Here is a 10853-nt window from a genome sequence, read left to right as displayed (position 1 = left end):
TAAGGTCTGCCTGATACAGGCCATGGTCTTTGCAATCACTTGTTATGCATCAGAGAGTTGGACAATGACTAGGGAGGATAAAAGGAGAATTGACGCCTTTGAGCTGTGGTGCTGGAGAAGAGTATTGAATGTTCCATGGACTGCCAAGAAAACAGATTCATCGTAGAGAGGGTTAAACCAGGCTGCTCCTTGGAGTCAAGGATTCTGGGGCTTCGTCTGACATACTTTGGACATGTTGTAAGGAGAGAAAGGTCCATGGGGAGGATACATCATGTTTGGTAGGGTAGAGGGACAGCGCAGGAGGGGAAGACCCTCTATGAGGTGGATTGATTCAGTGACTGGGGTTATCGGGATGGGTGTGTCTGAGGCAATGCGATTGGCACAGGATAGAGCAGGGTTTAGGGCTGTTGTACATAGGGTCGCTATGAGTCACAAACGACTCGACAGCACATAACAACCACCACCACCTTTGGGTTGGCAGAGTAATTCCTTACCAATAAGCCACTAAATGTAAACATGTTTTATTTGCTAGAGATTTTTTTCCTCTATAAGTATATAGCAACAATCTTGTTTACTGAAAGCAAAGACTTGAAGCACTTGCTGCAGGTGATCAAGGACTGCAGTCTTCAACATGGATTACCTTTCAACATCAAGAATACAAACACCCAGGGGGGTTTTACTCTCTCTTCTGGGCACATACTTGTTACATACTTAACTGGTTGCTTCACCCCAGGTGTGCCCGAGCCCTTGTCTCATCTCGCCCTGTGAACCTGGGTTTGGGATAGTTCGTCACCCCACCACCTCAACACACTGAGGGATTTGAGGAGAGTCATGGACTTGCGGTTGGTCAAGGGCTTTGAGTGTATTTTGGCCCTGCAGCCTTACCTTCCTCATGCTCAGTCGCAGATTCACAGTTGGTTGAATGCTTAGACAATTCCTCCCCTAAGAGCAATTCTTATACCAACATAGAGGTTGAATAAATGCACAAATAGGATACAACCTTGATGTGTATGTTTCCTGATCTTACATCTCACAGTGTTCCTTTGTTCTTTTGAGATGACTGCTTCTAGGTCTATGTACAGGTTTCACACAAGAGCAATTAGTTCTTGGGTTATGTAAATCTTAAATTCTTTACCAAACTTGAATTTCTGACATACACCTTAGACATTCACCCACTTATTCAAGAGCCATTCTTGGAGAACTTGGCACATGCCAGTCAGTTCAAAGGACCGTGGGCACACTGATGGATTCAAGAAAGGCACACTGTCCTATCCTTTTGGACGGCACCTGCTGAACAGGAAGAAATAGTTCAAAGACAATCACACAACTAACTGTGTCTATGTAACTGCAAGTAGGGCTTCAAAGGAAGTTTTCGGAATCTCTGCTGAGAGCCTGAGAGGGTGGGTGGTTTCTGGTTTGGACAAGAGGTCCCTGGGGCCTTTGCCCTAACAGGGTAGAATGAGTGACACAAAGCTGGAGAATATCCTCACTTCACAGAATTTTCCGACATCATTCAGGATAGGAGTTTCTTTGGACAAATAGTAGCCCTCTCTCCAACAGTGAATGGATATGTGGTCACTGATAGGTCATTGTCACCTCTCTGAGGATTTGTCGTCGTTCTCTAAAGCTGTGCTAGCTATTGGCTTGTCTACTGCTTAGAAGAGGGTGGCTGTGTCTGAAAGGTCAAGTTTGAAAGAAAATTCTTCTGTTAGTTGTGATGAAGTGGAGACACAAACATTTGGAGAGTTCACACCCTCTCACAAGCTCTCTGACCCTAAACCCAGCAGGTTCTCACAGAAAAAGATTTTAAGAGTCCAAAGGATGTGTCACTCCTGGAGCAGAAGAGAAGAGAGCCAGAGCTGCTGTTGGAGAAACCAAGACTGGGCAGGGACGGATGCTCCTAACCCCTCCAGAGCAAATGCCTAGTCACCCCAGGGATCTTCTGAAAACTCCTTGTACCTGGACAGAAAGTTTACTGGGAAAGAGCAGGAGCCAAAGACAACCATCCAAAGGGACGCAGACATGGACTGAGGCTTAATCAGAACTACTGAGCATGTGCGCCCACCCACCACTGCCACCCCCACAAATTAGCAAGTGCCTCCTAAGAGACAGGCCTCTGAGGTTCAGTGCCAAGAGAAACCTAAAAGAATCTGAGGCAATGACAAACTGTAAAAACAGCCCAAGTTCAGGGAGAGAATAGTTTAAAAGTAATATATTTTAGGGCATTATGATTATCTTAAGAGTCTGGAATGAGGGTTGCAGAGTGGAGTATACTTGGGGTGGGGGTGGGGGTGAGGGGGATTGTGTACCAATGAAGTAGTTTTTGTTTTGCTTTTCAAGGAGAGGAGTAAAGTGGGGGTGGGGTGGGGTGGGTGGGAAGAAAAGTGCAACAATGAATGAATGGAAGTCCAAAATCTCTGTAGATGTTCATTGAAACAAAACAAAAAAAACCCACAAAACCAGCCCAAGTTCTAATCAGATTCATTTCAACTCCTACATGAAAGGCCGTTTAAAAAAATTAAGTAAACCAAAAACTATCTCCCTCAATATGTACTGTTCTTTACAAGATGCCCACTTTGAACAAAAAAAAATAAAGAAGCATACAAAAAAAGAAAGCAGCGGGCATAAACCCAAGGGACATGGCAATCAATGGAACTGGACACTGCTCTGGGACAGATGTCAGAAAGTTTGACAGGGAATTTTTAAAACTTGCAATCAGTGTGTTAAAATCTCTAATGAGAAATGCCAACAATATAGAGTCAGGTAATTTCAGCAAACATCAAGAAGGAGGGTCATAGAGAAGGACAGAAATATTGGGGGCCCAACTTCTGAATTCCGGAAATAAAATGGTCCACGTTGCATTTACAGGGAGCTCTGGTGAATTAGTGGTAAGAAGCTGTACTGCAATCCCAAAGGCACACTGTTCAAACCCAGCAGCTGCTCTGCAAGAGAGGGATGGCCAATCTCCACCCATGAGATTTTCTGTCTCAGAAAACCAGCTGGAGGGTCAGCTATAGGTTGGTGCCACCTCCACAGCACACTGTAACAAGAACATATTCCACTACGTGGAACATATCACTGGTGGAGTCATCTGGAGGTAGGTATACACTGCTAACTCAAAAGGGGTGTCTCTCCAGTGGTTGGTGCAAATCCACCAGTGGCTCCATGAAAGTTGGATCATTTCCTCTCATGTAATTTACAGTGTCCAAAAGCCCACTGGAGGGTCAACTCTGAGTCAGTCCTGACTCCACGGCAGTGAGTATATATTGTTATATTAAGAGCCCTTAAGTTAGGTATTTGAGTGCTACCATAGGACCCCACCAACCGCTCCAGAGGTCAAAGATAGAGCAATCCCGTCCATAACAGATTACAGGCCTGGAAGCTCTAGGAGACATTTCTACTTTGTACTGCAGGTTTGCAGAAGCTCTAGTTGACTGGCTGGTCCAGTGGCCTAGTGGATAAGGAGTTGCACTACCAAACCAAAGATAGATTGTTCAAATCCATGAGCTGCTCCTGGGAGAAAGATGGGCCATCGCTTCTTGTGCCATTTACAGAAGCCTCTGACAACCTGCTGGAGTCTATTCTCAGTTGGTTCTGACTTGATGGAAATGAGTGAGCAAATGAATTACTATTCTGTCCCATATTACAGCTACTTACTACTTACTGGCCATCTAATTTTCTAGCATTTCACATTTATGACAAATGGAATTTCACAGAGAGAGTAAAAAATCTATCTAACTTGTATACTGACATACATCTGGCAGTAATGAACACTGAGGTCCAAAGGAACAGTGACACTAATTGTGATGATTAAGTGTAAACTTGGCAAACCATGTCTCAGTGATTTGGCAACGACATACTGTGTCACTTGACAGTTTTTAATGATATGATTTGCTACTTATGTAACAAGACAACTACCTCTATTTCATAATCTGGGGCCGTCCTCTATTTTTTCATAATGCCAATTTTTGCATATAGACCCAGTCTTTGTAATCTAATCAAATAATGATGACTGGGTATGTCAATAAGTAAGTACTTTCTTTTAGAACCAATTATTAAGCAGACTGCAAATAAGCAAAACATTATGAAGACTATGGCCCAGCACAGATTAATTAAGAACAAACAACTTCACCTCATTTCCTTTATTAATGTGATTACAGGTGATGAGTTTAATGAAGACACAGAACAAATATGAATCAAATTTCAACCATTTGTTTAACAAACATTTGCTAAGTACCTACGGTGTGTCAGGGATTATAGTAGATGCTTGAGATTCAGTAATGAATGAGAGAGAGAGAGATTTTGTTCTAAAAAAATAATTTCCCTCATGGAATGTAAAGAAGATATGACGACCTATAAGATAGGACTAAGATTCAGAAATTATCTAAATGTTAGAAGAAAACCAACCCCCTGAAATATTTTAATATTTCAATGGGGATACTGATGTGTGTGTGTGTGCGTGCATACTGAAAGAATTCTACACATGTGATGCCACATCTTAAAAAGGTGGGAGGAAGTCAGGGAAAAGGAGTGTTACTTTTATTTTGTTAGTTATTCTGTTTACGGTTTTGTTTTGTATTTTGTTTTGGTGGCAAACATAAAGGGAGATTTTCAATAATTCAATAATCACAATAGTGAAAAATAAGAGGAAAAAAGTTGAGTAGATGCTATGGGCAATGTACTGAATGACACTGAGAGCAACAAAAGAAGATGGAGGAAATACACAGACTCACTGTACCAGAAAGAATTGATTGACACTGAAAAATTTCAGGAAGTACTATATGAGAAGGACCCAATGGCAATGAGAGAGGAATTGGAAGTTGTATTGAATGCATTTGCAAAAAATTAAGGCCCCAGGAATCAATGTGATACCAATTTACTTGTTTCAATTCACAGATGCAGCCTTGGATGCACTCACTGGTCTATGCCAGGAAATTTGGAGGACAGTTGTCCGGCCAATGTATCAAAAGCAATCTATATTTGTTCCTATTCCCAAGAAGGGTGATCCAATTGAATGTGGAAATTATTAAACAATATAATTGATATCACATGCTAGCAAAAAAGATCATTCAAAAATGGCTGGAAACAGTATACTGACAGAAAATTGCCAGAAGTTCAATTGGGGTTTAGAAGAGGCCATGGCACCAGGCATATCATTACTGATGACAAATGGATCCTGGTTGAAAGTAAGGAATACCAGAAGAATGCTATTTGTGCTTTACTGACTATGCAAAGGTGTTTGACTGTGTGGATCATGCCAAGTTGTGGCTGACATTGAAAAGAATGGGAATCCCAGAGCACTTGATTGTGCTCATGAGGAACCTATATGTGGAGCAGGATGCTCTTATGTAAACAGAGCAGGGAGCACTGCATGGTTTGGAATTGGGCAGGGAGTGTGTCAGGGACGTACTCTGTCTCCATACCTGTTCAATCTATATGTTGCACAAATTATCCGAGGAGCTTGACTCTATGAAGAGGAGTGTGGCATCAGGATTGGAGGGAGACTCATCAATAACCTGTCTTATGCAGATGACACAATCTTGCTTGCTGAAAGTGAGGAGGATTTGAAGCACTTATTGCAGAAGATCAAGGAATGCAGCCTTCAGTATGGAATGTGTCTCAATATCAAGAAAACAAAGATTCTTACCACTGGACTAACAGGCAGTGTCATGATAAAACTGTCAACAGCTTCATTTTGCTTGGATCCACAATTAACACCCTTGGTAAGAGGAGCCAGGAAATAAAGAGATGCACTGCAATGGGAAAATCTGCAGTTAGGGACCTTTCCAAATGGTTCAGTAGTGATGTCAGTTTGAGGACTAAGGTGCGTTGGTTCAGGCCATGGTCTTTCTGATTACTAACTATGCATCTGAGACCTGGACAATGAATAAGGATGACAGAAAAAGAATTTATGCCTTTGAGCTGCGGTGTTGGAGAAGAACATTCAGGAACGGCCAAGAAAATGAACAGATATGTCTTAGAGAGGGTGCAGCCAGAATGCTCTTTGGAGGCAAGACTGATGAGTCTTCGCCCCACATACTTTGGATATGTTGTGAAGAGGTGCTATTTCTTAGAGAAGGACAAGATGCTGCGAAGAGTGGAAGGTTGGTGAAGGAGAGGAAAATCTTCAACCAGGTGGATTGACAAGGTGACTGGTGCAATGGGCTCTTGTGCATCAGGAAGTATTATGATGGTGCAGGACAGGACTGGTATTAGATCTTTTGTTCACAGGGTTGCTATGAGTAGTACTAGACTTGATGACACCTAACAACAACTGCCACTACTTAAGTACCTGGAAAGACAATGATATAAATTAGAATATTCAATCTGAATATAATCTGGGGGAAGAGGACACAGTATACAAGATCTTTCTTTATACACATGTGGTTAGACCTTACGTGAGGTCTAAAAATGAATTTACTTTGTATTGTGCTGTTTCTCTGGTGGAACATTTCTGGGGAAAAACAATTAAATCTAAGAAAAGACAAACATCTCTGCCATGCAGAGCATAACATACCTCCCAGGCCATCAGTTCCTCATTACTGAGAATGTCCAACTTCAGGCTGAGTGAATAATGTCACTGCAGAGTGGCAGGAGTATTTGACAAACAAGAGATATGAATATATGGATGACGCTCAAATAAATCCAAAGGAAGATGCCAAAGTAAAGTTTCATGGAAATCTATTCAGCAGAGGCCAATTCAATGAAATAATTCCTTTTCATTTAGATTTATGTTTACATATCATTTTATGTATGGCAAAGAAAAGTTTATTAGAATATTCTAATATTCATGGTGGACTGTTTAAAATCTAGTAATAAATATGACAAAAATATTTTAAGTATTTAAATATAAAAACATTCCATAAAACCATAAATTGCCTCAGAGATCAGAATATTGGACATGACTAATGTCTATTTCCTATGAAACTTAGCATATATCAAAATGTTAATTTCTTTTTATGTAAAAATATTTATATATTTAATGAGAACACTGAAATAAACATTATTATAAAGTAAATTATATACAGACCATATATATTCTATATACATATATGCATACGCACACCAGTATAAAATTATCCACTTTGAAATGAAATCTTTTAAATTTGGACCATGGCATAAAAGCTCGCTCTAGAAGCCCAGGTTTTATTCATGATAAAGATGATTTTTTTTTCTCTCTCTACAAGGCTTCTTGCAAAAGTGAACACAGCTGCTTCTGCTCGTCCTTCACTGGTGATGCCCATTGCTTCTTCAAGTACTGAATGTCAACGTCCCCAGACGCTCTGGCCAGCAGGAGGGCGAGGAAGCTGCTGCTGGTCTTTTCCGGGTTGCCCATCACAGTCATCATTACTAGCCTGGAAGCAAGAGGACTCATGTAAGTGGGTGCGCATGGGCATTCACGTTATTGTTCGGTCGTCCAAACTGTCTATCCTCTAAGTGAGGGTCAAACAGAAGAGAACTCCTACAATATCTCTAAATTCATAATAGTCAGTGCTGGACCAGAAATAAGTTTATCAAACACTACAGAAAGTGCTTTGAAAGCCTATGTGTGCTCTCTGGAGGATTATTAATGGATTTCTTTGCTACAGTTATTGTATGGATGAGCTGTTTTAAGATGGCTAAGATGGAATCCAATGTCATTATTCTGAAGACAATAGAGTAATAACTATGTCTTCTTTCTCTCACCCACCTAAGAGTAAATAACTTTTCAAGTATGACTTTTCAAGCTGGTACCTTCCTTTCAGACTCTCAGGAGAGCTGAACCATTCAGACAAGCCCCTCCCCAACGGCACATCCTGTCCTGCAACAGTTCTCCTTCCTGCCCAATTCTCCCTATGTGATAGCATCATCACCCATCTCTTCAGTTAAATGCCAAACACTAAAGGCTGCACCTATCAAGGTTTACTTGCAGACCCATATATTCAACTTCTCGTACCTTTCTACTGCCCTACAGGCACAGTGGTGAACAGCACTCTTATCATATGCAGAAGAGCCCACTGCAGAAGCCTGGGGGCTATCCTGGGAACCTTCTATTATCTTCCTCCCACACCTCACCAGTTCCTGGCCAGTCACTTCTATTTCCTGGTATCCCCTTCCACATTACTCCTACCACAGCTGAAGTCCTTATCATTTCTCTCTGACCACTACACCAGTTTTAAGACCAGACTCTTGTCGCTTTCCTCCCTCATACTGTTGACACTGAGACTTTCAAAATCACACAATTGTTTCCTCACTCTATCACCAACAGGAAGTATCTTTTTCATAAGGCACACGAAGCTCTCCTGCACCTTTATTCAGTGCTATAACTCCCAGAGTGGCTAGGCTTCCTCGGGCCTTTAGTATATTGTTGCCTCTTCTCAGAACATCCTGCTGTCCTTTTCATCTGATTAATTTCTATTTATTCTACAAGCTGTAACTCAGTGTCATCACCCTCAGAAGCTTTCCATGATCCCTTGCCTAGTCTTAATTTGGCTCAGAATTTTCTCTTGAGTATTCCTACAGCATCCTATGAATGTCTCCATCAAAGCACATATCACATTATTTTAAAGAATTATTACTAATATTAATTAGAGACCTCTAGTGTACTACAGTGTAGGAAGTTGTCTTGCCAACCTAAAGGCACGTGGTTCAAATCCACCAGCTTGTGTTCAGAAAGAGAGGCAATCTCATCCTGTGTGATTTACAGTCTCTGAAAACCTGCAGGAGCCAGTTATGAGTAAATTCCAACTCAATGACAACGCATTATATTGATTTGAGTTTCAAATTATAATTAAGAGCCATCACTATCGAACAGAAATGACATTTAACCCCAATGCACACCACTTCCTCTTCTTAGTCTCATTCTGAAAATGATTCAAGAAAGCTGGTGTCAGACACTGAGCAGGCAGATACTGAGGGGAGCGCAAGAGCAGCGAGCACCCTCAAAAACGATGGGAAGAGAGCCAGGCATTACAAGGGCCAGGGTCACTGGTGCCCCCAAGAACCTGGCTGCTTCTTAACTTGAAGCGTTTCTAAGAGTAAACTCCTAGACAAATTGGGAGGGATGAAGAAAATATTAAAATATATTCTCCTAAAACAAATAATGAAATTTCTTTTCAAAGTTAATAAAATTCAGCACTTTATATTCTATGTATCAAAGGGCTTCTTTTATGTTCTGAAGGAGTACCTTGAGAAGAACTTGGGAGAGCGTGGACCTGGCAGGAGGGAGAGGATGCCTCAATGACCACCAGGAAATAAAATCAAAGAAACTACAAAACTGTCTGGGACACGCACATCAGCCAGGCGTGGGCTGGACAAAAGCTGCACCTGGGAAATCAAGCTATTCCAAGAAACTAGAGCAACTTAGCCAGACAAGCTCCTACTGTAGACGTTCCATTTAGCTAATATTCAGCTACTGGGTCACTTGCTATGGAGAAGTTACAGCATTACTGAGGCAGGAGAAGTATGAGGATTAAGCCCCCAGGAGACAACTAAGGGAGCAAACCAGGAAAAATTAAAAGCAGTCAGAATTTCCATTAAGTACTTAATATTTTAATAATGCTGCTCAATTACTGGTGTAAAAATATGGGCAAACTATAACTGTCCCAAGTGTGGAAACATCAGTAATTGGTGGGAAACATAATGGTGCTCCTGGCATCAGGCCTGCAAAGCTGAGCTTGGCGAGCAAGAGGATGTCTACAGTTCAGGATAAAACATGCCTAGAATCCAAATAACATTTTAAATAGATGCATGGGTTACTCCAATGTCACTGGTAAATTTTTAAACACAGTCTTCAAATTTGTAAGTTGGAATCCAAAAGGAGGCAGAAATGCAGGCACTAAAGTTTGAGTTCAATATTCTACTCATAATCACATATACATTTTCAAATTACTACTACTTCGTCCATAAAGGAATTCAAGAGATATGGATGCTCATGTGATTATCTCACTGGCTTCAAGACCACATAACCACAGGTCCTCGGCTGTCATCATGAACATTACTAGGATTCTGGAAACAGGAAACTTCTTTTCCTTGCATCTAACCTCAACTCTTTCTTTTAAATATTATTATATATTTCATGTTATGTTTTTCTTTACACTTAAAGAAAAATAATGATTCAGCACTTTCTTACCTAACATCACTTGCTTTAAGCTATCCACTGGTGGTAAAGACTGAAACAGAAGATGCTGAAGGAAAAATCTATATTGTTCACTTCTGAATGCTTGTCCTTATCCCCGATGTGGAAACAGGATATGCTCTTTCCTCTCTTTGGAGGACCTCAGCACAGATGCTCCCTCCGTCCCAAGAGGTCTGAGATGAACACACCCTGAAGGAACATGGCCCCACAGACTGAGCTGTAGCACTCCATTTCTTAAGAGTGATCTGGTACTCACTACTCGCCACTGCTGAGGGAGTGCAGAGGTGGGGAGCATGGGAGAATCCATTCCTCTCCTCTCTAGCAGGAAAATGAGGTCAAAGACTGGGGCTGTGGTCTCCAAAACACAGTTTGTTTTGTGGAAAAGACTGAAGTTAAACTATTTAAGGGTCTTGTTGAAGAATACTAAACTAACCATGACTGCCATATGCACACTCATATTTTCAAATGACTTGTACTTTACAGTTCACCATGAGTGCAGGAAAATTAGACACTGTTAAAGAAGGAATGGAACACATAAATATTAACATACTAGGTATTGTGGAGATGAGATGGACTGGCATGGGGCATTCTGAGTCAGATGATGACCTAATCAATTACTCGGGAGATGAAAAGGTGAGGAAAAATGGGGTTGCTTTCATAGTTAAAAAAGTCATTTCTAGATTCGTCTTGAAGTACAATATTGTGAGTGACAGGATAATATCCATACGCATACAAG

At 41.1% G+C, this 10853-nt stretch overlaps 1 protein-coding gene across 1 annotated transcript in view; it reads right to left on the bottom strand.

Annotated features, from left to right (window-relative positions):
• Positions 1-7180: 7180 nt before the first annotated feature.
• The window catches only part of WDR60 (WD repeat domain 60), a 290279-nt gene continuing 286606 nt past the window's right edge, over positions 7181-10853 (bottom strand). Inside the window, exon 27 of the mRNA XM_006887691.1 lies at positions 7181-7355. Coding sequence (XP_006887753.1) covers positions 7181-7355 — 175 coding nt within the window. The remainder of the gene's footprint in view (positions 7356-10853) is intronic.

The sequence above is a fragment of the Elephantulus edwardii genome, unplaced genomic scaffold (assembly GCF_000299155.1).
Source record: "Elephantulus edwardii isolate Elephantulus edwardi_28Jun2011 unplaced genomic scaffold, EleEdw1.0 scaffold00060, whole genome shotgun sequence".
NCBI lineage: Eukaryota > Metazoa > Chordata > Mammalia > Macroscelidea > Macroscelididae > Elephantulus > Elephantulus edwardii.
The sequence above is the reverse complement of the archived record's forward strand: the minus strand, read 5'-3'. Positions and strand labels throughout refer to the sequence as shown.